Below are 25,766 nucleotides of genomic sequence, written 5' to 3'. Positions count from 1 at the left end.
TTGTCTGCATCGGACTCCTTGCAACAAAGCGACACGAGCCGTGTTGTGCGGGGAAAGTGAAGAATGAAGGGGTTGGATTGGTAGGGATCGTGGAAATGACTTATCTTGATGTACACAGATAACCACACTAGGAAATCGAATAACTTCACACTTAAGGACGAAGAATCCCCTTGTCTTCAAGGTTATTGGGGCATTCCATTGAATCTCTTTAATAATCCATAAAATGGTCTCCAATTCATCCGACGACAGTTTTGAGCTGTCAACACAGTTGGAAATCATCACTCATACCAAGGACGTCAACAGCACAATCCAAGAGCTTAAGGGAATTCAAAATTCTCATCAATGGGATCCAAACTTGCCTCAGGAAGAGATCGATGCTATTAATGAGGCTGCCAATATAGATGATCACGAGAAAGCTGTCGAATTTGAGAGATCCTTTGTCCAGGACTCGCAATATGAATCTGTTCGCGCTGCCGTGCGCAATACTGATAATGGAGAGATTGCGAATACCGTGCGTGCATGGATTTTGGGAATGTTGTTTACAACCATTGGAAGTGGACTTAACATGTTCTTGAGCATGAGGTATGTTCCTTTCCATTTTCTTTACTTTCAAGATTGAAATTGCTGATTGCTCTTGATAGGAGCCCTGCAATCTCATTCCCTGCCATTGTTGTACAATTGCTTGTATATCCAATCGGCTGTCTATGGGCCAGAGTGATTCCTACCAGAAAATTTAACACATTTGGAGTCCAGTGGACTTTCAACCCGGGGCCCTTTACCATCAAAGAACACACAGTTGTCACGGTAAGTCTCAAATCCTGATCTTTGATATGAACTCAATACTAATCCTTTACAGCTTATGGCAAAGTAAGTACACTTCCTGAAAGAAAAGGTTTATCCTTAACAGTCCTTAGCGTGTCAATCGGCTATGCATACTGCACCGATGCACTCTTGGCTCTGAAAGCACAATGTTAGTACTTCTACGATCTATTTGAAATTCCCTAACTTATTGACACTTATCAGCGCTATACGACTTGGATATTGGCTGGGGGTTTGAGCTTCTATTTGCATTGAGCAGTCAAATTATCGGAATAGCCCTCGCAGGAATTTTCCGTCGTTTCCTTGTCTGGTGAGTACAGTCCGCTATTTAACGTCCTCGGGGCTGATTCTGTCTAGGCCCGCTGCTATGATCTGGCCTACCCAATTCGCCAACACGACTTTGTTCTATGCACTGCATGATAAAAGTCCCTCAGATGCCTCGCAGACCAATGGCTGGACAATCTCGCGGTACCGCTACTTCATGTATGTCATGCTTGGATCATTTTGCTGGTATTGGTAAGTCTCCTACTCTAAATTGGGGCCGAAAATCGAGTCTTATCTCTCATAGGTTTCCTGGTGTCATCTGGCAAGGGTTGTCGGTTTTTGCTTTTGTGACTTGTAGGTATCATCCTGCTCGACTTCTCGACTTGCATGTACGTGACTAACCCTTTTCATCACAGGGATTAAGCCCAACAATGTGGTGTTGAACCAATTATTTGGTGGATTTACTGGACTTTCGCTCATACCTTTGACATTTGACTGGACGTGAGTTTGATGCCGAGCTGCATCCCCCCTGAAGTAATGGATAGCGTGAAAAAGCTGACCCATTACTAGCTACGTCTCCGCATATCTCCTCGATCCCTTGCTATCACCCGTGCATGCGCTCTTGAACACATTGATCGGTCTGGTAGTGTTTGTCATAATTGCCACTATCGGAATCTCCTACACAGGAGCTTTGTATGCCATGCTACCCTTTATCTGTTGACCGGAGCTAACATTAAATAGCTATTCTGAATACCTTCCCATCAACACTTCGACCACCTATGACAATACGCAACAACAATACAATGTCACGAAAATCCTTGGCGATAACTTCTCATTTGACGAGAAAAAGTACAAGGAGTATTCACCCATGTTCCTGGCTCCAACCTTCATATTGAACTATGGACTGTCTTTCGCTGCCTTGACGGCAGTCATCGTTCACGTCATTCTCTATCACAGCAAAGAACTTTGGCACCGGGCGAAAGCCGCTCGGGAGCAAGAGCCAGATGTGCATCTGACGCTCATGAAGAAATATCAAGAGGCTCCAGAGTGGTGGTATGCTGCACTATTTCTGGTGGCGGTTGCACTCGGCCTGGGAGGTGTACTTGGATACGATTCCCAGTTGCCCTGTATGTTTTCAATCTATCTAATTTGAGTCGCACTCACTCACTGATACATAGGGTGGGCATTTTTCGTATCCCTGATTGTTGCTGTCATTTTCATTGTGCGTCGCCCCGTGCTAACATCGAATCAAACTCATGAAACTCTTACTGACATCGTTAGGTTCCGACTTGCATGATCATGGCTGTCACCAATATATCACTCGGTATGTATGAATTCCAAGTCTGATGGGCATTTAGCTTACAGCCCCAGCTCTCAACGTCCTGTCTCCATTTTTGGCTGGTTTCATGATTCCCGGAAAGCCCATCGGTGTCATGGTATTCAAAGTCTTCAGCACAATCACTCTGGGACAAGCGTGAGTCATATCATTCTTGCCATCGAAGTCATACAAAGCTAACAGTCCCGCAGTCAGACCTACTGTCAAGATCTGAAGGTAAGCCACCCCAACTTGTCACGGCAACTAGAGAACTCATCCTTTCTAGCTGGCTCATTACATGAAAATCCCACCCCGTGTCACTTTCATGTGCCAAGTTATCCCAACAATGTGGGCTTGCATTGTCCAGATCGCCGTCATGAACTGGACTCTGGGAAATATTGAAGGTGTTTGCTCCGAGTAAGTCAGAAACAAGCTTTTTTCTAGCATGTTGATTGCTCATCGAAGATAGGACTCAATCAGCAAACTTCACCTGTCCAAATGGACGAACCTTCTTCTCGTCGAGCATTGTTTGGGGTACGTATAGACTCCAATCTTGTCATCTCCAAGCATCTATCCATCCACTAACCGCCATCAAGGATTAATCGGCCCACAACGCATCTTTGGTGCTGATGGAATCTACACACCAATTTTATACTTCTGGTTGCTCGGAGCCCTACTCCCTGTAGCTTTCTACCTTCTGATGCGAGCCTTCCCCCGGTCCAAAGCCAGATTCCTCAACGCACCAGTGTATGTGATCCAGAATCCGCTGGATTGACTCTGCTGACAATACATTTCTAGGATGTTGGGTGCCATGGCCTGGCTTCCCCCGTAAGTTCATCCTTACACTTCAAGCCTAATGGGCAACTAACTATTTTATAGAGCTACGCCAATCAGCTTCTCGTCTTGGGTTATTTTCGGCCTCATATTCAATTACTGGATTCGACGCAGATGGGGCGGATGGTGGCGCGAGTACAATTTTATTACCGCAGCGGGACTTGATACTGGACTCATCCTCTCGACTATTGTCATTTTCTTCGCTATCACTCTCCCTGGTGTCGCAGTGCCCAATTGGTGGGGAAATACGGCTCCGTTTGAAACTATGGTACGTGCAATCTGACTCGGTGTAGGCAGGATTCTAATACTGGAAATAGGACTCTTTGTATACGGCAATTCAAAAGACAGTTACTGGCGGAGAGACTTTTGGGCCAACTAAATGGTAAATGAGTTGATCTAGCCGGTGGTGGAGGTAGAGGTTGATCATAGATATATTCAAACGTTCAATGCAGTGACTGTAACGCACATGTGCCTCCCATAGCCAGCTATACAAATATTGAATTGATTTTTTGAGTCTTTATGTTACAAGTATGTAAGTATGGGCATGATAGCTGCTTCACAAGCATCAGCATGGCACATGTGCAATCAAGTGCTACTCATGGCTTGCGCTCAAAGTACAACAATAAATCCATTTATGTACACATTAAACTGCAATTGCTTTCATGAATGCTGGACTTTCATGTCCCTGAACGACCTTGGAAATAGGAGTGAGGAAAGCATCGGAGACTCCTTGGCTATCTTGAAGATGGCTTATATAAGCCTGGGCAAACTTGATCCATACAGCCTTCTCCCGATCACTAGCCTCAAGGCCTTGCCAGACCCAAAGTCGGCTGCCCGTGTCATAGAGAAACACGTCCTTGCTATCCAAATCAGATTGTTGAACACGGCCATCCTTGACATAATCAAATGACAATGTTCCCGAGGCGTCACTCAATCGGAACAGTTTGCGAGGACGGGAACTGGTACTGTCCTCATGGGTCGACTTAGAGAAGTATCCAGGTCTTTGTGCTTGCAAAGATGACTGATCAGCCTCCTTTCCGCCCAGCAAATCCACAACGATCCTTGATCTTGACTCGAGCTGAGAAAGCACTTCAACATCCACGTGCTTGGCTAATGTCAAGTCATTGACCACTTGGGCAGCCTTGGCTTTCTCCATCGGGCTGCATTTCTTGCCCTGCCAGACCCAGATCTTGTTGCCCTTATCCAAGACAAAGACATCATTCTCATCCAGACTCTCCCATGTCGGCTCAACCTCATGGACAACAAGAGGGCTGATGCGACCAGATCCAGGGTACTTGAAGATACGAAGCAAGGTAAGCACTTCTTTTGGCTCTTCAGGCTCAACGTGGTTGAACCCGGATCGCACACCACCTGACCGAATAGAGTAATGACGGAACAGAGATAGGAACTCTTCCGAGGGCCGCTGCTGAATCTCACGGTGCTGCGTGGCAACACCATGCAAGAATTCATCCAGTTCAACTGTTTTGTAGGCAGCTGTACCAGCTTCATCTTGTGTAGTCTTACTTCCTAGCCAGAAAAAGATATCATGGCCTAGCTTGTCATCGCCAACCTTGTATGAATGCAACACGATGAAGCTGTCGCCGTCGTAGAATTCGCCAGCTCTCTCCTTGGGCCAGGGGACGACTTCGAAGTCCTCAATGCGCCAAATGAATAGTCCTGGTTCTCGTCCCACCTTTCCATTGTTCCAAGCGGGCTCTGAAGCGGCAGAATTGTATTTGACACGGTGGTCAAGATCGGACCCAATCAATTCCACATTGCTGTCTTTGATGTCGTATTCCTTGGGGTGAACCAATCCTTCTTGGGGAGGCATTTTGTCTGTATATCGATATGCAATGTTGTCTTGATTAATTAGGAAAGGTGGGATGAAGTGACTGATGTCATCGAGCATATAGTCACGTGGTAGCGGTGGATTCTTAATCCGATTACTATTTTTAGGACATTCATAGGACATGTGGAGCTAATAAATCATATTATTCATACTCGGCCGAGGGAAGAGATATATAAAATATAAAGCGAGACAAATTTATATAGATATCAGCCTTAAATTGAGTCAACACTGTGATCGATCAAAGATGAGAGGGTTTAGTTGTGTTAGACGACTCTGCTCACAATAAAAGGCATATTGGATTAACTGGAAACAAGTCTCACAGATTGACGGGACTTGAAAGAGATGCGAAAGATTGGGTATTATGCAGATGCAGTATTTTGGTCATAATTTCGTGATATATACATATGGTATCGGCATCAGCCAAACAAGAGTTTGCGCACAGGTTTGTCAATTTTGAGGCCTTGACGACGCAAATTTGGTAGGAGAATCGAGAAATGCTGTTGCTCCGTGCATCTGATGCGGGAAGATGGTAGTTCGATTGTCACCAGTGTGCGGTGGGAGACAAAGGCCGTTGTCCTGGTGGACGGTCACATTATTTGCGCAGGGGTTGCGAGACAAGGATATCACATCAAGTCACCAGCCTGGTGTGTTTGGTACACAGCAGCCAATTTGATCCACGAAAGGGAAGTAAAATTCATGATTCATCGTAGTCGATTGCCTCAAGCCCAGTCGAACGCCCCTTAAACCCGCCCTGGCTCGTTCCCTGGCTCGTTGGCAATGATTCAGGGTTATTGTAGTCATTGTAGTTGAAATCGGGAATCTGGGAAGGGTCGACAAATGAAGGATAGCGGCCACGCTCCAGGCCAGGTGATTGCCAAAGATGCTGATGGGCAATATTGACCAATTTGCCAAGAACGGCGATTTCCAGCTTCAGCTTGATGCTGTAAAGGGTCGCCTTGAGAGTAGTTTGGTAGATATAAAAGTTCATGAATTCGATGGCCATCAACGCAATATCCATTAGTACACAGGAGACGTTGACGGCGAGCAGCTGCAGGATGGTCCTACGACTACCGCGATCAGGATTCATTTTCAACATGCGATTGGTCTCCCACATGTACAAGCTGGAAATGATGACCTCCTGGACGCAGAACCCAGTCAGTTGGATTTTCTCCATTATGTCGTACCCTGCGATCGATGCTTGGGAATTGGAGAAGTTGGCGGCAAAGGTGAGCACGGTGGTCGGGATATGAAGTAAGAAAATATTCATAATAATCATGCCCTTGACCAGGCGCAGGAGGCGCAGGTTTTCGAGGACCAAATGCAGGCGGGAGTACAAGACGAATGATTGGCCGGTCACCATGGTCCACCAACCCACTGTGAGCAAAGTGACGGGCAGCCAGGTGGCGGAGGTCAAAGCGAAGAACTTCATCAGATAACCGATCGAGTAAGGTAAAATACCAAAGGATGAAATCAGCATACTCCAAAAGTAAGGGCCTTGATAGCGTTTAAATGTGAGGAAGATGAGTACGATCAACTCAATCACATTGTACCACGCGACGCCCACAAAGGTAGCCAGCGTGATGCGAACCCCAATACTGTCGCCGGTATAGCTACCGATGATCCAGTTGCCAGGGCTGGCTTCACTGAATGAGGACATCACATCGATGTCGGTTCTAAGGGTGCAAAGAGAAAAGACCCGGGACCAGGGGAAGAAGAAGTTTGGTAAGTTTTCGTGGGGTCAAAGAATTGCTGATCCCTTTGGGCCCCCCACTGACCCTTCCCCTGCCCCTTTCCAAGATTCAGCCACACCGGTTCCAAGGTTCGGAAAAACGGCCGTGAGATAAGCTTATTTTTATTTTTAATTTTAGGATCAGATCGATCGATTTCTCAACATTTGAAACATTTCAGATCGACTCGAGAATGGAATGTGCACGGCCACTGATGTCATTGTTCACGCGAACAACCCTGCGCTAGAATATAGGAAATGAGACCTGGACGAAATAGAATTCATGAAACCTTAGTGTAGCGGCTTTTCAATTCGTTTCATTATCGTAACAAGTCAGGCTTGATTTGGCGGTATCAGATGGATTCCTGTAGGGTCAAACGAAGATTTTATCGAAGGAATAATAATTCGTGTGGGTTATCTTCCCCTCACTGGCGCGCAAGTACATTTGCTCCTTAGGAACCATAAAAAGGTCCATTTGCCGGACGATACGCTCTTTGGGTAGAGGGGAAAAGACTTCAATCTCATATGAAATACCTGCAATGGTACTCATGGGTCTTCTCCACTCTCGAGGCACAGGAAGTGTAGCTGGACCACTGGCACTGGCCCAGCCAGACTCAGGGTCGGAGTAAACGCGTTCTAATTCATGGTCCATCCGATCGTCCTAAATTTGCCCTCGACAAAATGTAGAAATCAATGCACATGCGAATGTTGAGCTCAGGTGCTTGATATGTTTTAACGCTACCTACAGGGCGCATCCATGTGTTAAAACAAAATATACCGCTGTTGTTTTTATAGCTCCGGGAAGAATTACGCACATATACTCAATTTCGGCATGTATCAACCCATGCGGCTATCAGATGCGCCTTTAACCCTGCATGTGAGCTTGAATGGAAGTATACTGCCCAAACCTGGAGATATTCACTTATCCAGCACTTGAGACTGACCTTGAATCATATGCTCTGGAGGAACAGAAGAACCTTGGAATAAATTCTATAGTAAATGAAACTGTACATGTTTTTAATTAATTTGAAATATTGATTGGAGTGAAGACTATCAAAGTATATTCATATACCCTCAAGTGCTGGACATGTTTGTATCAAAGCGGCGGTGTATCGGCGACAACATTGACACCCATTCTATATTTCAAATTAGTAAGGGGGTTTTCAATGCAATCCGAGGAAACTTACGCCGCAAGATAACGATCGCCTTGGACCTCAGTCCGCTCAACAAGGCTGCGAATGTGCTTCACTTCTTCATCAGTCAGCTGAATCAGGGCAGACTTGGTGTTCTCCTCCATTCGGTCAGATGACCGAGTGCCAGGGATTGGGATGATGTCGGATCCTTGAGCCAACAGCCAGGCAATTGAAATTTGCGACGGTGTACTTCCATGGGCTTGGGCAACCTTCTTCAGCCCATCAACCAACTCCAGGATCTTGGGGAAATGATCCGGTGCATACTTGGGCAGGTAACGTCGCCAGTCGTTTTCATCAAAGTCTTCATAGCGCTGGATCTGGCCAGTAAGGAGACCGCGACCGATAGGACTGTACGCGACCACTGTGACACCGAGTTCACGGCAAGTTTGCAGCAGCTCGTTCTTCTCAATATCTAGTGCAAATGGGCTGTATTCCATCTGCAGAGCGGCGATGGGGTGGACTGCATATGCACGGCGCAGACTGGCAGCCGAAACCTCTGAAAGGCCGATATTACGGATCTTTCCCTCACTATGAACAGACTTCAGGTCAGCAAATGCGACAGAATCCAGATGAATGGGGGCAGTTGAAGTACTTTTTCAATTCGACCATAGCTTGCACAGTCTTCTCGATGGGAGTCCTTTCATCAACTCGGTGACAGTAGTACAAGTCAATGACATCGACCTTCAGACGCTGAAGACTCTTGTCACATGCAGTCTTCGCGTATTCGGGGTCGGATCGAATTGTCGCCCTGCGGGTGACGGGATCCATAATTAGACCAAACTTCGAGGCAAGGAAGATGTCGTTGCGCTTCCCGGAGCGCTGAAACCATTCCCCCACAATATCCTCACTGTCGGCGTAGATATCGGCAGTGTCCCAGAACAACTGACCGGTGGCATACGCATGATCCAGGAGAGCAAACTTGTCTTCAAGAGTACCAGCTGACCCGTAAATACCACCTATACTCATGAGACCAAGTCCTACAGCAGGAACTTGAGGGCCATCTTTGCCAATGGTGCGAAATGGGATGGACATTTTGAAGTAGGAGTAAGAATCGAATGGAAGGAATCAAATGAACTTGAGAGAGTGCGAGCTGAAAATCATCTGGGAGGTATTCATCCTTTAAATATGTCTTCTCGGATAGAATGATCGACCGTAGAAACCGACAGAAAGAATAATACTCAATCATAACATCGACAATTGCGTATTGTTCATGATATTCGGACTTAATCAATCGGCTTTAAAAGAATTCCAACCAATAAGAGATTCGCAGATCCATGTAGCCCCATTTATTAGGGTTCTAACCAATCACAGATCAAAGTTTGCGAGTCGTCCAATCACTCCCTTCTCCACTTCTTTTCTATCCTTCAGCTGCAAAGACTTTGTACCCCTCCATGAATGCATTATATGCATTGAAAAGAATTGAGTTATGCAGGAGCCAAGTAATCAGTCCCGACAGGTTCAAAATAGAAAGAAGGTTAAAACTGGCTGCAAAACATGCAAGTACGTACAAATTCATAGACTTGACAAGATATGGTCCTAACATGATTCCACAGGACCCGTCGCGTGAAATGTGACGAAAGTCGACCGGCATGTCGACGCTGTGTCTCTACTGGCCGAGTCTGTGATGGCTATGGTATCTGGGGAGGGGGCGGGACTCCGTATGGCCAGCCACAGAGTAACCGAGCCCTGTCAACATACTGCACGCCGGTTCCAGCCGGCAGCATGACCAGTGAAGAGCAGTCATATTTTGACTGGTTCGTGGGGCAAACCAACAGGAAGTTTGCCGGTCTATTCGCCTCTGACTTCTGGGAGACCCTCGTCTTACAGGCCAGCGCACAGGAACCCGCCGTGCGTCATGCCGTCGTCGCCTTGTCAGCAGCGCATAGATTCGATTACAGTAATGAGCCGTGGTCCATTCCTTCAACCTATGGCTTTGATACGGAGCGGTTTACCTTGCAGCAATACAATAAAGCCATTCACTACTTACGCTCCGCGACTGGGGGTACTCAGAAACACGCAGTGCGCGTTGCCCTGATCACATGCATGATCTTTGTTACTCTGGAGTACCTACGTGGACAATACCAGATGGGCAGTGCACACTTACGCTACGGGATCCAGCTTCTTGCGAATATTTCAGCCCCACAGCCTCGGTCTTCTATGTCACCGGATGTCCTAAATCCGGCAGAAGACTTTGCTCATAATGCCCTGATCGATGCATACTCGCGTCTAGCTATCCAAGCTGCCATGTTTGGCCATGTTCCCTCCCATATGTGTGTCGTATCTCGAGATCCACAAGTTCATGCCATCCCATACACATTTCCTTCTCTCTTTGATGCGCGACAGACGCTCGATGACCTCCTAAACAGGGTTCATTGCCTCAAAAGACATTACTATAACATCCGACTATCACTATTGCAATCTGAAACCCCCAATGCAGAGCTGGCTGAGACACAGCAAAAGATCATCACCGACCTATCTCTCTGGTGCAAAGCATATAACTCCTCACTCATCCGTCTCGAAGAAGAAGCAACTCACAAATCCAAGTTCGGAACGATCCTTCTACGTGTATACCACGAAATGACAACTATAATGGCCTCAGTCTGTCTATCCAATGACGAGATGATATTCGACTCCCACACGCCAAGATTCCTCGCTCTCCTACAAGGGTTCGTCGATCTATGGAATCACTGGGCAACCACTAGTATCGAGATCAAAGAACTCAAGCATATATTCAGCCTTCCGGAATCAGAGGTTGGCTGCCACGGATTCACTGTCGAGTCTGGGTTCATCCCTCCCGTTTATTATACCGCGCTGAAATGTCGCATTCCTCGGATCCGACGCCAGGCTATTCGGATTTTGCGCGCTGCTCCGCATCGAGAGGGTGTGTGGAATGGACCTCTCCTAGCTCATATCTTGGACGAGGTGGTGCAGCTCGAGGAAGGAGGGGCTTATGCTGGAGATGCCAGTGTGGATGAGCCTATGTACGTGGCTGTGCCCTCAGTGAAGGACTTTCCTCCACCGGGAATTGAGGCATCGATGCGCATATCTGACTTGGCGGTGATTCTGCCGGAGATGGTCAAGGGGGACACGTTTATAAGTTATAAAAAGCAGCTTGGGGGTGGCCAGTGGGCGACATATAAGCAGAGAGTAAAGCCTGGCTGGACGAAAAGTCAAGGCTCTTTTTCCGGATTCGTATCTGTTTTGAGTAAGGAGGGTGGTTACAAAGACTAGCTTTGGAACTTTTATTAAATTTCTATTGTACAGATCTAATGAACCATTTGATATGAAGTTCCAGTCAATCGTTATTTCGTTAAATGCTCATTCCAGACCCAACATTTGCAACGCCTGCTATCCGCAAGATGAATGCTTTTTGATACCGTAAACCATTGCCATCCGATCTCCCCCCCTCACCCCCCCATCCCTTGGCGCCTATCTCCGTTGCCTGAGGAAGGCAGCTACCTGTTCGTGCCGTGATACGAAAAACATGCGCTTTTTGTCAGACTTCCAGACCAAAACACCAATCTCTGCGGCATAATTGCAGGGAGCTTCATATTCAGCCAAGCTGGTAAAGTCCTTAAACAGGAAGCCTGCTGTGGCTCTGAGACGATCACGCTCAAGCTGCCACAGACGAATCTGATCGGTCACTGTAGGGGGAAGCACTGGGGCCTGTAATGACGAGTTCGATGTGGGATTGCCAGCATTATGTTTACGCAGCTGAGGATGGGCATGCGAATGCAGATAAGAGATAATCTGCTCGGCTGTAATACCTGTCTCAATGGCCCGGCGCACCGATTGGCGGTTGATCTTGCCTGTCACCAAATTGGGGAAGCGGTATTTCAAATTGGTAAAGAGAGAGATAAGAGAGATCTGGAGGGGAGATGACGTGTATGCGTAGAGGCGATAGTTGGTTTCGATGATGATGAATCCCGATCCTGAGCCGCCTGGCTGGTCGCCAGGTCCAGTCAGTGAACCACTGCCTGCAGTTCCCAGTGCACTCGAATCAGAAGTCAAGGTTGTGGCAAGTCGTGTGGGATAGAACCGCGGCGCCTCAGGACTTTCTTGGTAGACGATACCGAAGTCTGACAGGTCAGCCAAAGTGCGAAGTTGGGTCGATGTCATTCCCGTCTTCTCGTAAGATTGACCCAGCTCCAGACTGCTGAGTAGGAATAGGAATGAGAGAACCTCCACTCGATCCATGCCGAGCGATTCAGCACTCTCAACATAGAGGATCATGATGTGCCAGACCTGCGTGTTGACATCTTGTAGCACAAAACCAAAGCCATCCTTCGTGATATCCACGCGTCCGCCCCTGATTTCGACGAGATTGCCTGCTTGTAGCAATGTTTTCACACCCTTGCTCAAGTTCACGGTATCACGGTTTCCAGTGAGAGCACTTGTTCCAACCATGTAACCCAAGACACCTTCCCATTGTCGTCGACCGTATTCGTCCAGATCATGAATTGAGACTTTACTTTGTTCGGGTATTTGGGAAAAGACACCAAAGGACTGTGTGTCCTCGGAGCCTGTGAGAGCTTGGCGCAGCGATGACGCGAACGGGTTGGTGACCATGTACGCCCGAGTATTGTCGTCGGTACGAGCGTTAGCCAAAATATGAAGCCGGCCCAAGATCGATAATGCGTTATCTCGCTGTCTTTGTCCAGTAAGAATCAATGGTCAGCTCGCCGTTCTCAGGAATCCTCAAGGGTTGCGCGCTCACTTCTTGCTTTCTGTCTTGACCCAGATCTCCAGATCAGCGGAAGGAAGCGGGTCCTTCAGATATAGCAGGGCCATCACAAAACATTTTGCTATCTTCACAGTTAGTTTGGTCGGTATCGAAACGCAGAGAGCTCCAGATACCCAGATCAGGCAACATGCGCCGGAAAATAGCGAGTGCAGTAGATGGTTGCTTGTATAATTGGAGGAATGTCGCACCAGGCAGACCTTCTAGGTACTCTAGAGGTCGAGACGTAGGTGCAGCCATGTTGATGACCTAAAAGACCCGGCGCCTCTGTACCAAGAGCGATTTGTATCAAAGGCGCGGTGAAGTCATGACAAAAGTTCGGCGGGCGTAGCGGCCACTTTGTGCAGTTCCCGAGATGAACGCGACAACTGCCGAACTGCGTCTTTGCTTCACTTCTCACCTGAAATCAATTTCAATTACCATGACAACTCTTAGATTTGTGCGCTCGGTGAGTCATATAAAACATCTGAGTTATATCATTAAACCCCTTTCTAATACATTCAGGTTTGGGAGTCCTTTCGGGCTTCTTCGGGTCTAGAGCCTCGGTAAGTGAAGCCGCCTACTTCAAAACATCAGTCACTGATAAGCTGTGTTATACTGCTTGAAGCCTTTTGGATGGTGTATGTAAATTCATAATTAGCCTCCCAATTCGGTGGAATGAAAGCTCATTTCCATATCTAGCTTCGTGTTACAGCCGCTCGTCCTGGAACTGTCAACTTCGAGCTTGAGGTCCAAAAGCAACATACCGTAAGTGCACGGGAACCGTAGATGGGTCGAGTTCGGACATCCCATACTGAATTGAGGGCTTTCATATACCTCGATTCTATCCACTGGCTGTTTCATACTCCTTTACTAAACAATTTAACAGAACCGCTTGAACATCCTTCATGGAGGTACTATTGCAAGCATGGGTAAGCCTCTCTTGCCAAATCCATCTGGAACCGCAACCAATTACTGAAATTTTCTAGTTGATCTTGGTGGATCCTTGGCTGTAGCATCTCGTGGTTTATTCGCAACTGGCGTGTCAACCGACCTTAATGGTAGGTTCATTAACCACGAGCGGCTAGAATGGGCCTAGATGTACGTCTCGCTAATACCTATTGGAAAATAGTCACATACTTGAACTCCGGTGGCAAAGTCGGCGACAAGATTCTGGCAGTAAGTGTTAATCTACTACCTTGAAATTAGAATGACCCATGCTGACGTGGTTATAGGAGGTTACCTGTGACAAGTGCATGTATAAATTGTTGACAAACCAAAGGCCCCAACTAACAGTGTATAGTTGGAAAAACTCTTGCCTTCACCAATATCAAGTTCACTAACCCAGAGGGTGTCGTTGTTGCCCGAGGCAGCCACACCAAGTGAGTTCATTTGAATGCCTGACTGATTGGATTACATGCTAATGAGTTTAGATATGTTACTCTTGCCTGGAGGGACCCCCAGAACATTGTGGAGGAGATCAACAAGATCAAATAATCTTAAGACTCCGTGCCCATCTGCCAGAACGTTTAAGGTGTACAGAATATTGTCTTCTACAGTTTATCTTGCGAGTCTATGGTCATGGGAATGCAGTACATAGAATAAGGCATCAAGATCGAATATCATTTACGCGGTATCTGGCTCAATCCGCTTCTTTATCAAGCACAAGTGCTGTGTAACCTGTTCATACAATATCTTCATACTCGTCTTCATCGACACCCATCATGTCCTCATCTTCATCTAGAAGACCATCCTCACCATCAGGGGCGGCATCATCAAGTACCAGATCTCCATCACCCATTGCTTTCACCTTGGCCTGTGTCATCTCAAACACGTACTGGCCAAGATGCTCGACTCCTTCCATAGGGGTGCCCGCGACGTCAGCGTCCAGCGCTCGAGTTGTTGGGAACATCTCACCCGGCGCAAGCATCAGTTTGTCCGGGCGTTGCAAGAGACGATCAAATGCAGGCTTGAGCTCGTAGCAGGATTCGAAGACCTCTCGGCGACCAAGGATGTAAAGACCCAAGCGAGCACGTGACAGGGCCACGGTCAGACGACGAACATCACGCAGGTATCCGACGGTGCGGGTACGAGTCAGGGATAGGATAACGTCTGGAAGACAATGGTTAGCACATATACACATAATGAGATAAGCCATGCCTGGGAAATTCTACTCACAATCATTCTGTTCTCCTTGGTACCGATCCACGGTTGTCACGATCTTGGGGAGACCAAACATCGGGTTCTTACCACAACGGTGGTTCAATACATCACGGATCAAAGCCGTCTGTCCAGCATACGTAGCCAAAATCGAGATCTTCGCGGCCGGGTATCCTAGCAGTCGCATGTACTGATACAAAGCCACCGCGTACTCCGCCTCGCCAAGATTCTGAATAAAGTAGGGAGTCGGTTCGCGTTCCCCATTGCCCTGGTAGTCAGGAACATTGATGAACTGATAATCGAACTGGAAGCCAGCATTTGCCTGCTTGTACTCCTGCAGAGTTTCGACGGATGGGAGATCTCCCAGCTTCTGGTAGCGCCAACGGAAGAGTTCGGCAATACTCGGTCGGCATCTACCTTGCTTGTCCAAGGTAATAACGGGAACACCTAGGCGGGCCAGGCGGAGGAAAAGACTCTGCTCAAAGTGCGCGTACTGACGGAAAGCCATATTCTGAATGATTGGGGAATTCTGGAAGTGGTCTCCACAGAGAACAACACGTTTCAAAGGCAGCTCCCCGTTCTTCATGTTTTGAAGAGCGGCAGGAATGAAGCTCTCCACTTCGGTAATCTGTGCTGCTTCTTCCATAACGACATTGTCATAGTGGAAGCCCAAGTCCGCAATCTCCTGTCGGCGCATTGCTGCGTGTGTAGATGTCATTGCAACCACACGAGCCTCTTTCAATAAAAGATAATTGGCTTTGTCTCGAGGATGCCGCAAGATCTCAAAGGGTCGAATATCTTCGAGCTCAGTGAAAATCCGCTCAATGTGTCGTTGGCAGCCCGAGGCAACATCTAGTATTGTCTCTTTCGAAGCATCTGCTTCGAACAAAGGTTGAGGTGCATTCGAGAAGTACACGTGGAATGGGAATGAGGCGACAACATCCTCTGTAGAAATTTCTTCCGAGTTGACCCGATCCCAGAACTTGGCCCATGCTGGTTGAATATAGACCATGTTGAAGTAGCCAGCGGTCTCGCAAGAGTTCCCGTGTGCGCCCTCCGCATTAATCGATGCCGCCAGCCGCATGACCTCTGACAGATAATTTGTGCGGTTGTCAAGGAAAGATTCGACTCTGCCGTGTTTGCTGTAGTTCGAATCGGTATCTAATTCTTCTTCACCGTGACCCAGTCGCAAGAGATGACGCTCGTCAATGTCTAGAGCAATGATCTTCTGGAAAAGCTGGTTAAGTGCTTGATTGCTGTGTGCAACCAGGAGTGTTCGCTCGGTGGGGAAATTATGATAGAGATTATTGATAATTTGGGTCGCAACATCGGTCTTACCGGTACCAGGAGGTCCCACGATGACAGTAAGGCCCGGCTGCGTACCGGAGGCAATCGCTTCCACTTGAGTGGGTGTGAACCTGACGGTATTGTGTTTAGGCGCATCGATAGGGTATGGTCCAGGGTTTGGCAACTTATATGTCGAAACACGCATGGTAGTAGGTCCCTGCTCCACCTGTCCGGCAGGGTCACGCCGGCGTTTCTTCAGGGGGGCAGAGGCTTCCACCGGCTCGCTCTCGACGGGCTCGAGAACATAAGGAGGACCGAAACTAGCTGACTCGGATCCAGATGGTTCAATAATCTTACCGGGGTGGCTCTCTACCAGATGGGACCAGTCCAAGAATGTATCACGGAAGTCAACAGATTTGAGACGGTTAGGCATCCGGGTGTACTGGGCACCTGCAGGATCACCATATCCGAGGAAAATGTCTTGAAGCCACGGAGGGAGTGTCATATCCGACACGATCAGCTTTTGCATTGTCTCCAAGATAGACTTGAAGTTGTTCTCTCGGCCCTTTCGTCGCGCAACCACATTGATCAAAGAATAGATATCCGGCTTTCCTTGGGAATGGAGGTCCTTGTCAGTCTTAAATGAAGCCGCGTCCAAGTTAACGAGAAGCCTGCGCACCCGCGGGCGAGATTGATGTCCATTGGCTTGACCACCAACCGGCTGTCGCAGCTGACGGCCTTGTTCATCAAGAACTTGCACAATCTCCGCTGTGCGGAGGTGAGTCATGCGTGGTCCTTCCGTGGCATTCTCGTCTCGGATTCCTAATTGCGTGGGTGCTGGGGACTGAACAGCCAACAGATAGACAACGTCATCCGGGCGGAGGGATTCCCATTCCTTCCGGATGTTATCGGCCAACCTTCCCACTTCAATTGCAATCTCCGCGCGAACAAACGCCGGATTTTTTGAGCCCACCTTTGCGGGTGCCACTTCGATGATAGCAGGCTTGGAGATAGGGATTGCCATTCGGGAAAATCCCTCAAAATCCAAGCTTCCGTTACGGTTTGCTCGAGGTTGCATGCGCTTGACAACAGCTTCCATGTCTTTGCGGATCTGGAAGAAAGCCTCCGACCTATACAGGAGGAAAGACCGCCAAAGGAAGTCTCCAGTACTCAGATATTGAAGGTTCAGCTTGGGAATCGCCAGCGGTCTGGATCCATCATAAGTTTCGTTCCTCAACAATGCTGGGTCATAGAGGCTCTCTTCGGTGGGAATTACGCTCAACTGAGCTGCAACTTCTTGGAAGGGCAGTTTGCGCTCATATGCAGAGAGTAGAATCTCCAAGTAAAGCTGCCGATCTGGAGTTACGTTGGATAATTTGGGGTAGTTTGTCCGGAATCCCAAATGAGAGCACAGGCTCTGGAGCTCTGGCTCATCCAAAGAGGACAGTTGCCCTTCAAGCTCAACCCGCTTATCAATTGATCCCAAGTTCGAAAGGGCGAGTATCATGAGTTTTTCCTTGAAGAACTTCATAGCGGTTCTCTGTAAATGCGCCAGCTCCTTGCAGTGCAAATCATAGACCTCCTGGGGGGACAAAGCATCACCCGAGGAATCATCGATGGCGAAATTGATGAAGTGCTTGAGAAGATTGTAAAAGTCGCGGAAAAGAGCATTCTCTGGGACGCGGTACAATTGCGACATGCGAATGACGGGTAGAAGATTAAGGTCTTTGAGAAGTGTATTGGTGTAGCGCCGGGTTGGAAGCTGGCTCAAAAGGTCGACAAGGAGCTCTAGAAAACGCTCACAGTACAGCAAATTCTCGGTCTGTTGCTTCTCTGGGCCGTTCAATTTATGCAGGAAGTCGAGCAGCATAGTATACAGCCAAGACCGTTCGAACCGACTCTTGGCCTGGCTAGCCTCGTCACCTGCATCATATCGCTTCCCTGCAGCCCTCCATGCCTTTTTCAAAGCGAGAGATTTCGCAATCACGCGATCTCTGGCATCTTCGCTGGCCAAGTTGTGCCAGATAGAGATAGAAACAAGCGGGGCGCATTCTTTTCGGATCAGGACGTTCTCGAGCGACTGGAAGGCAGCGATAATGAATGAGATAATCGACATGCGCGAATGGGTCGGCAGGGATGGGTCGATGCTCATGGACAGGATCCGATGGAAGAGGCTTGAGAAATCATCGCCGCGGTCGGAGAAAATGTCTGCATCACAGTCAGCACGCGTCACACGTTGATTACTCGCCATTTATCGTATTTACTCACCCCAGATGGGCACATGTTCCCGATATTTGACGCTAACAAGAAGCGCGATCAGGAGAACATGGTGATTGGAAGCATCTTCACTGTAGGTGGGCCAAAGGAACCTGGAGTAAATCAGTTAGCACTGCGGGCACAACAAGAATCGTTGCGAGCAACCTACTGCTCTAGGATATTCAGATTCTCCAATATCAGAAGAGAGCGACTGTTGAAGCCATCTGCCTCCAGTGGATCCCACAATTGCTGTTTGATCACGTCGGGTTTGGCCTTGCGGACCTTCACATCTAACCAGTGAGCCTTGGCTAGTTTCACCCACGGGCTATCCTCGCGAAAGTCCACCACTGTCGGTCTGGATTCGAGACTCTGCGCCATCGCAGCACTCGATTGTCCCTGTTGCTAGACTGGGGTTGATCGAGGACGTGAGGTGGAGCAGCAGACGTCGGGAACATCAACTTGAAGCTGGGGGAGCTTTTTCGCAAAGTCTTGGCTTTTCTCTCCGCCGAGCCGCAACCACAACCCCCTTCACTTCCGTCACTGGCCCTGTTTCTTTTACTCTCACCACACTCACTACAATCCTCTCACCTCCCTTTTCTCTCTGTCTTGGTAAAAGATGGCCTCGATGGAAGTTGAAGCGGTGCAGGTTTACAGAGAGCTGGTGGATGGTCTTTTGGACCGCGCGGCGCAAATCAAGACTGACAAACAGATCGAACCCCCGTTGACCGAGGCGCTTCTAGGCGAACCTATCTGGCAAATTTCCTCTGAGCATAATGGTGTCAAGCTATTGAATCAACAGACTCAGTATGCTGCGGTGGAGATTGCTTTTCGCGAGAAGTTCTATCACATCCTGGTACGGCGCATATCCGTTTTCTTCCCCATAAGCTTAACATTGAAGTTACTAATGACTCCGTGGTTTCTACTTAGGCTTCAACCTCTATCAATGACCCCTCTTTCATCCATATTTGGAATCTTCTTGACCTTGTGTCTATTTTCTCCGACAACGGTCAGTCACCTGACGCAATACCTGAACCTGGAGGTCTTAGCTGACACCCACTAGAACAGTGCGAACCCGGCCTAATTTTCTGGCTCATCGAGGAACTTCTGGATAGTCAAACGATTGATGGTTGTCGCAAAGTATTTGATTATCTAGAGTCGCGTCGCGAGCGAAATATCAAGGTACGGAGACTTCCAATGGCTACTTTCTCAAGGTACACATGCTAACACCTACCAAAGAAACACTTCAAGCAGAAGAGCTTAATTATTCTCCGATCATGCAATGAACTTCTTCGTCGACTGTCCCGAGCAGAAGACACAGTCTTCTGTGGACGGGTGTTCATCTTCCTTTTCCAAAGTTTCCCACTCGGGGATAAAAGTTCGGTCAACCTTCGCGGCGAATTCCATACAGAGAATGTCACCACCTTTGACGAGATTACAAAATCGACTGCTGAGAATGACGAAGAAGATACCACCATGACTGAAGGGAACGATGGCTCTGTGACAACTGAGGGACAGCCGGATCAAGGCAACAAGGATGGTGGAGTCACACCGGACACAGATCGGGTGCCCAAGGTCGTTGTCTCTAAGGGTCGAAAGGAGAAGGCAAAGGAAAAAGTGGATCTCGATACTCTCTATCCAATTTTCTGGAGTCTACAGTCCTATTTCTCGGCTCCGAGCAAGATGTTTGATGCGGAGCGTTTTGCATCTTTCAAGACTGGCCTTGAAGCTACTCTGCATGCATTCCAGAACATCAACACCGACCTTGAAAATCAAGGCCCCGCACGATCTTCAGAAGAGGCCTCAAAATCCCACAAGCGAAAACGTGGCGATGAGGCCGAGGTCGGCACCAGCTTCAATCCCAAATACCTGACTAGTCGAGATCTGTTTGATCTCGAAGTTGGTGACACCGCCTTCCGCAGACACGTTCTTGTTCAAGCTCTCATTCTCCTTGACTTCATGTTATCACTCACTTCCACGTCGAAAGGACGCTTGGCAGACACGACAAACAAATCAGTGCTATATGGATTCGTGTTGAACGAAGAAGACACAAAATGGGTGGCCAATATGCGAAAGAGCATTGAAGGTTACTTGCAACAAGGCTCGGGTGGAAAGTTCTACTACCGTATGGTAGACACCGTTTTATCTAGGGACAAGAACTGGGTGCGATGGAAGGCCGAAGGCTGTCCGCCTATTGAGCGACCAGCCATCTCAGTGCCTGACTACATGAAGGCGCGAGATGAGGCCCGAAAGACATATTTCAACAAGCGCCTCCGTCCATCACCCATGGGATCTCTAGATTTCAAGTTCCTCTCGGATACCGAGGCATTGGCCAACATTGAACGCCTCAAGGAATCGGATCGGTTTACCGTCCCCGCTCCCGATTCGTTCATGATGGCTATCATGGATGATGAGATGGACATTGACATGGCTCAAAACCAAGACGACAAGAATGCTGCTATCCAAGCCAAGGCCAGCAAGACCTGGCGCATTCTCCGACTGGCAGCAAAGACGAAACTGTCTGCATTTGACAAAATCGACGATGGTAACAACCTCAACGCTCTGTTTGAGACCCCCGCCGCACCAGCAGACACTCCCCAGGCGGCGGAAGGAGCCGAAGGTGATGGCCATGAAGAAATCAAGGACGAGGATATCAAAGAGGGCGCGCAGGCGCAGCCCCCTGTTGAGACCATGAGCACCACCGACGACCAGCAAGAATCGAATGCCACTAGTAAAGATAATGCAGCCATCGAAGGCCCCGACGCCTCTAGCGCGGCCTCCGGTGACAAGCCCATGGAAGAATCGACTACCTGATATCGTGGCGAGTTTCCCACATGAAAGTGTTGGCAGGATCTTTAACTATGGCTTTGGCCCCTTTCTTCGTTTCTGCGGAGCATTGCCCGCAATAGGTATGGCTTGGCAGCCATGGCCTCTTGGGTTAGCCACATCCCATGGTTCTGGTCGCTTGCGGGATCTGCTGCATCATTGCAGCAGAACAATATCAGTCTCCGAGTTGAAATCGCGACACATTCCATGTGCCTTCCATGCCGATAACACGCCGTCCGCTTCACTTGCCGCTTGACTGTGTCCCATGACCTTTTCCTTCGGCTACTAGTGGCTTCTCGATCGTCCAATAGCCATCCTTTGAGACGCAGTGGGCTGCTTCGTTATCCACTCTCACCTGTCGGGGAAGTGCGAGGCCCGCTGCAGAAAAGCTAAGAAAAAGCGATGTCGATCACAAGCATCATGTTACCTACCTTTACAGTAGCATGGATGATGTCTAGGGAGACCGGCCTTTAACGCGACCCATAACAATTAAATCCCCAAGACATTTAATGAAAAAAATAATAAAAAAAATAAAGAAAATTAAAAATAAAAAGGAGTGCGTCCATTCACCAGAAACGGTTGAGGGGGAGGTATACAAGCTACCGTGGGGTTCAAGAGTTTTCTAGTTGATCGGCAACTCTATTGAGGTCCAGGTTCCTGCATGGATTTAGAACCATAACACGTATCATTATATAATTCCTGTACCTTTTTTCCTCCTTTTGACCATGTATCCTACACATTCACATGCAGTAGTTGAGATTTACCCCTGATCTAATTGGAGTGGGAAGACTAGGGCGCCGACCCGTTGCAGCCATGTTTCACCTTACACCGGACAATTGAACTAAAGTACGAAGTTCTCGTACTTAGAGACATCGGCCTTTCGGCCCTTACGCCTTTACGCCTTTACATGATTAGCGGCAAATAGAAAAGTGGAAACAAAAATTTTGGCTGTGTCCGGAGTACGGAGTACTCGACGAGGCAATTCTCGGGGTTTCCGTTAAGGAGGTCTCGAAGTTCTCCATAGTGGATTGGGCTTCGCCCTTGAGTTCGCATGAACAGATTATTCTCGAAGACGCACTGATCGTAACAACATCCGTGAGTCTAAGAACTGTGTTGGCCCACCTTGAGTCGGACTGTTGCAAGCTCCACAAGTGGAGCTTCGAGACAAGTGCAAAGAGACATCGGTTTTTTTCTTCTCTTTTATCTCCGATCTGGAAAGGTAATGTCTTGGAACTAAGCCCGATCCAAATGGATCCTAAGCCGTTTAAGTTCGGAGTAGATATGGCTTCTTTATGTTTTTTATTGTTTTATCGACCTCGCGATATCTTCCCAGTTCAGAAGTTTCATCCGTTGGAAAAAGCATCCGTCAACCAGACTTCGTTATCGGATTGACCCAGACATAGAATGATCTCCTTTCCATTGGAGTAATTGCTTGAAAAATCATGGTCTTTCGGACGTTCCTACTCTCTTGTACCCGATTCTTCCGCGAACATGTATATCAGGGGCGTAAGCGGTCGGCTTGCGTCACCCTCGACCCTCCATGACGACGTGCATCTACAGGCGCTAAACGAAACTGAAAGTCTTGGCGTCCTCCTTGCGAGATTAAAGTTGTCATACACATTTATTTCCCACGCGATCAGAACGATCGGATCCCCGCACCGTTTCCGTAGAGACTGTATACGCGATATCTGGTCCAGATACTAAAAAAGCCTCCTATACATCGCTTAAATATTACCTTTCTCAGGGTCACCCCACCATACACTTGACCCATGTACGAATACGGATATTGGCAGAAGACAATAATTCTAGAACTGTCCCCCACACTGAATCGGGTCAACCGCGTCATAAGGAGGAAGTCGCCTCGAGGGCAGTGATCGGCAAGAGGTTTCGGCCGTAGGAAATGCTCGCTACGCACTGTGATTCGGGATCAGTAGTAAACGGGCCCGAGATTTCTCCTCCGAAACCAAAGTCGAGTAAGTCCCCATGTCTCCGCTTCGATTCGGATTGTACACGAATGGGGCCAATTCGGGTCCCCACTCACTATTGATCCCGGGTATGCACTGTAGATGTAACTAGTACTAGTCCAACGTCCAGAAAGAAAAGGAAAATTCTATTTTGCTCTTTTTATCGGTCATGCTTCTTCTTCAGTGCCACACCCGCATGGGATGACCTCATTTGGGATTCCCGGTCCGGAAGCGATAGGCGGTTAGATTCAGAGTACGTACTCACAATGCTTGACAGTGAATTCATTCAAAACCTTGGAACATTGAATTGTATCTTCAGTTTAGGTCCACTTCTGACTCGTCACATGAAGGAGTACTTCATTTCCCAACTGTGACTGGAATTGTTTCATGGTCTGGATGTGGAGATTTCAAGGAGCTTTCCCTAGGTGGGGTTGCACCTTGCGACAGCTACTGAGCCACAGGAAACCCTAATAGTGGGTTGAGCCCGGACTCCGTAGCGTCGGAATTCGGCTAGTATTTGTCCGTTTACATTTATTTCTATTTCGTATCAACATTTACTAAATTCAGGGGTTGAACAGTTCTTTGATGCCTACGGAGTACGGGAGGCTCTAACGTAATACTTCGTACATACGCGGTTAGGTGATCCGGATTAGCCGACAACTCCGTCGACGGGTTTCAGGGTTCAGTGTTTTTATATGGTCGAGACAACTATTGACCATGGATCGTGGGGCTCCAGGCAGTAACAAATAGCTGTCACATTTTCCAGATCCTTTCCTTGGAATAATCCATAATAAATTAATCGTACTAATTAGGTATTTTTCCTCCCTCAGACCACATACCCATCTCCACTGGGTCAGCCACCCATGCACCTTCTCCCATCACACCCATTGGGAGTGGACTGTGGCGGGCAGCCTGCTGAGTGGCTGACAGCTTTTCCTTGATCGATATCCCCGTGGGTCCGCGTGGGCGTTAGACCGACCTATGGAGCCAGCGCGCCAGCCAACCCGGCAGGATGCCCACATGGTGACCAGCCTCAATACTGTACGTACCGGTGAGACCAGGGTCTGGTACCGGTTGGCCGATGGTCCATGCAGCAAATCGATATTGGAGGGGCTAAGACTACTTTTCGCCCTTGCCACAAATGGGATCGCCCACTAGATCTTCGGAAATTTATTCTAATGGTCATCTCGGCCAAGGCTGTGAACGCCGCGGGTGAGTGGATGTGGATGTGTAGGCAATCGGCACGGGAGAAAGTCAGCATCTCATCTCATCTCATCTCATTCAGATATCATATATCATAACCGTGTTCTGAGTAAAATGTGGCGGGTAGCCACGAGGCGGGACTTTGAATGTCCCACTTAGTGAGTTGGACCGTTTCCTTGGGTTATCTAACTAGGAGCTTGTCTGGGTCTTTGACTTTTCTTTGGGAGGAGACTCTACTCCGTTAGTCTCTGTTCCCGCATGCCAATTCTTCCCTTTTTTCTTTCTTTTTTCTTTTTTTCTCAGCTCGGGTTGAACCGCTATTCGCCACACTTATGGTAGACCTGGCCGTGGATATTACTCGGGACTGTGAGAGCCCTGTGCTCTAGCCACGGCACTTAAATACTATTGAAGTATTTATTTTGTTTTTTTTTATTATTCACATTTTGTTCTGTTACCCCGTACTTTTTCACTGGGCCAGATTTGTATCAGTTCCGTGCGTTTCAACCTGGGGGACTGGCGTTGCACCATATACCAGATGTGGGCAGCAAAAGATCTTGAAGATCTGGTAAAATTTCTATTTCTTATCCACTAATCCCACCAACTGTTTGCCTCTGTGCTGATCATTTAATATTAATAGATGTGTATACTGTCTAGTTTACAAGTAGTTCCGTTTTTTGTCGTTTTTAATTACTTAAATTCGCCTTCTACACCCCTCTTTGCCGGCCCACTTATTTCTTTTAAGTCTGGAACAAAGTTTAGATCATTTGGACTTGAGAAGACTCTCCTTCCTTGCTTTTGACTTTCTCTATTGGCCGTTGGACCGTTGTCAAGATCATCAATTCTAACGTCTATCATTTCCTTGTATAGTCGAGTGGATTCTGGTCTGATAGGTATTCTGTGTCACCAAGTACTCTCCGTACAGGATCTTTCTTGGTGGACCCCAGTACATTTGCATATATTTTAATATCTTTGGAGATATTTCCACTGCCTTTCCCGCTTCGTACCATTACAGACCTTTTCGTCTTTGTATTTTTTCTTTTCTGGTTTTCCCTTTTCCCCTGCTTCGTCATTGTTTAGATCTCCGCTTGATCCTTGGTCAAATAGCCATATAATCCCTCGGCTTTTGTTCAGGTACCAGAATATTTGTGGTCCTTATTTGGGTTCAAAGCCGTTAAGATCATCAACTTCAACTGATCCGAGATCTAAAGAAGAAACGCTTGGGTACCCGTCAATCCACAGCAAGCGCCCAGGGATCTACCTCCCTTCTTGATTTCTTCTTCTCCACTGGATATAACACTTTGATTTGGCTTCACCCTTTACTCCGTTTGAGATCCAAATTAAAGGGACCCTGAC

General features: G+C 47.9%; 9 protein-coding genes across 9 annotated transcripts; 4 read left to right on the top strand and 5 right to left on the bottom strand.

Annotated features, from left to right (window-relative positions):
* Positions 1 to 223: 223 nt before the first annotated feature.
* Positions 224 to 3,618, top strand: N7520_001573 (uncharacterized protein; the record flags this gene model as incomplete). The annotated part of the gene is made up of 20 exons (XM_057135508.1): positions 224 to 582; positions 642 to 804; positions 857 to 867; positions 915 to 970; positions 1,024 to 1,129; positions 1,177 to 1,335; positions 1,388 to 1,437; positions 1,500 to 1,584; positions 1,654 to 1,776; positions 1,825 to 2,210; positions 2,262 to 2,305; positions 2,365 to 2,407; positions 2,455 to 2,557; positions 2,611 to 2,635; positions 2,685 to 2,815; positions 2,868 to 2,932; positions 2,995 to 3,145; positions 3,197 to 3,226; positions 3,278 to 3,500; positions 3,550 to 3,618. 20 exons carry the CDS (start codon positions 224 to 226, stop codon positions 3,616 to 3,618), a joined length of 2,382 nt encoding a protein of 793 aa, XP_057001444.1.
* Positions 3,619 to 3,875: 257 nt separating this feature from the next.
* On the bottom strand, positions 3,876 to 5,063 carry N7520_001572 (gelsolin family protein; the record flags this gene model as incomplete). The annotated part of the gene is made up of 1 exon (XM_057135507.1): positions 3,876 to 5,063. The coding sequence occupies one exon, from the start codon at positions 5,061 to 5,063 to the stop codon at positions 3,876 to 3,878; it is 1,188 nt and encodes a 395-aa protein (XP_057001443.1).
* Positions 5,064 to 5,775: 712 nt separating this feature from the next.
* Positions 5,776 to 6,738, bottom strand: N7520_001571 (uncharacterized protein; the record flags this gene model as incomplete). Its single annotated transcript, XM_057135506.1, has 1 exon — positions 5,776 to 6,738. One exon carries the CDS (start codon positions 6,736 to 6,738, stop codon positions 5,776 to 5,778), a length of 963 nt encoding a protein of 320 aa, XP_057001442.1.
* Positions 6,739 to 7,903: 1,165 nt separating this feature from the next.
* On the bottom strand, positions 7,904 to 9,032 carry N7520_001570 (NADP-dependent oxidoreductase domain-containing protein; the record flags this gene model as incomplete). Its single annotated transcript, XM_057135505.1, has 3 exons — positions 7,904 to 7,943; positions 7,995 to 8,528; positions 8,593 to 9,032. The coding sequence occupies 3 exons, from the start codon at positions 9,030 to 9,032 to the stop codon at positions 7,904 to 7,906; spliced, it is 1,014 nt and encodes a 337-aa protein (XP_057001441.1).
* Positions 9,033 to 9,426: 394 nt separating this feature from the next.
* On the top strand, positions 9,427 to 11,231 carry N7520_001569 (Zn(II)2Cys6 transcription factor domain-containing protein; the record flags this gene model as incomplete). The annotated part of the gene is made up of 2 exons (XM_057135504.1): positions 9,427 to 9,500; positions 9,554 to 11,231. 2 exons carry the CDS (start codon positions 9,427 to 9,429, stop codon positions 11,229 to 11,231), a joined length of 1,752 nt encoding a protein of 583 aa, XP_057001440.1.
* Positions 11,232 to 11,429: 198 nt separating this feature from the next.
* N7520_001568 (TFIIH/NER complex subunit TFB2) lies at positions 11,430 to 12,981 on the bottom strand (the record flags this gene model as incomplete). The annotated part of the gene is made up of 3 exons (XM_057135503.1): positions 11,430 to 12,651; positions 12,718 to 12,805; positions 12,858 to 12,981. 3 exons carry the CDS (start codon positions 12,979 to 12,981, stop codon positions 11,430 to 11,432), a joined length of 1,434 nt encoding a protein of 477 aa, XP_057001439.1.
* Positions 12,982 to 13,162: 181 nt separating this feature from the next.
* Positions 13,163 to 14,217, top strand: N7520_001567 (PaaI family thioesterase; the record flags this gene model as incomplete). Its single annotated transcript, XM_057135502.1, has 10 exons — positions 13,163 to 13,189; positions 13,246 to 13,286; positions 13,349 to 13,361; positions 13,423 to 13,488; positions 13,610 to 13,652; positions 13,710 to 13,781; positions 13,853 to 13,899; positions 13,956 to 13,965; positions 14,024 to 14,102; positions 14,154 to 14,217. 10 exons carry the CDS (start codon positions 13,163 to 13,165, stop codon positions 14,215 to 14,217), a joined length of 462 nt encoding a protein of 153 aa, XP_057001438.1.
* Positions 14,218 to 14,404: 187 nt separating this feature from the next.
* Positions 14,405 to 18,801, bottom strand: N7520_001566 (RNA helicase aquarius; the record flags this gene model as incomplete). The annotated part of the gene is made up of 4 exons (XM_057135501.1): positions 14,405 to 14,832; positions 14,899 to 18,375; positions 18,436 to 18,536; positions 18,593 to 18,801. The coding sequence occupies 4 exons, from the start codon at positions 18,799 to 18,801 to the stop codon at positions 14,405 to 14,407; spliced, it is 4,215 nt and encodes a 1,404-aa protein (XP_057001437.1).
* A 238-nt stretch (positions 18,802 to 19,039) lies between these two features.
* Positions 19,040 to 21,234, top strand: N7520_001565 (THO complex subunit THO1/HPR1; the record flags this gene model as incomplete). Its single annotated transcript, XM_057135500.1, has 4 exons — positions 19,040 to 19,276; positions 19,351 to 19,429; positions 19,484 to 19,602; positions 19,660 to 21,234. 4 exons carry the CDS (start codon positions 19,040 to 19,042, stop codon positions 21,232 to 21,234), a joined length of 2,010 nt encoding a protein of 669 aa, XP_057001436.1.
* Between the last annotated feature and the right edge of the window lie 4,532 nt (positions 21,235 to 25,766).

Source organism: Penicillium odoratum, assembly GCF_028828045.1.
Source record: "Penicillium odoratum strain IBT 22623 chromosome Unknown utg000001l_segment0_segment0, whole genome shotgun sequence".
Taxonomy (NCBI): domain Eukaryota; kingdom Fungi; phylum Ascomycota; class Eurotiomycetes; order Eurotiales; family Aspergillaceae; genus Penicillium; species Penicillium odoratum.
The sequence above is the reverse complement of the archived record's forward strand: the minus strand, read 5'-3'. Positions and strand labels throughout refer to the sequence as shown.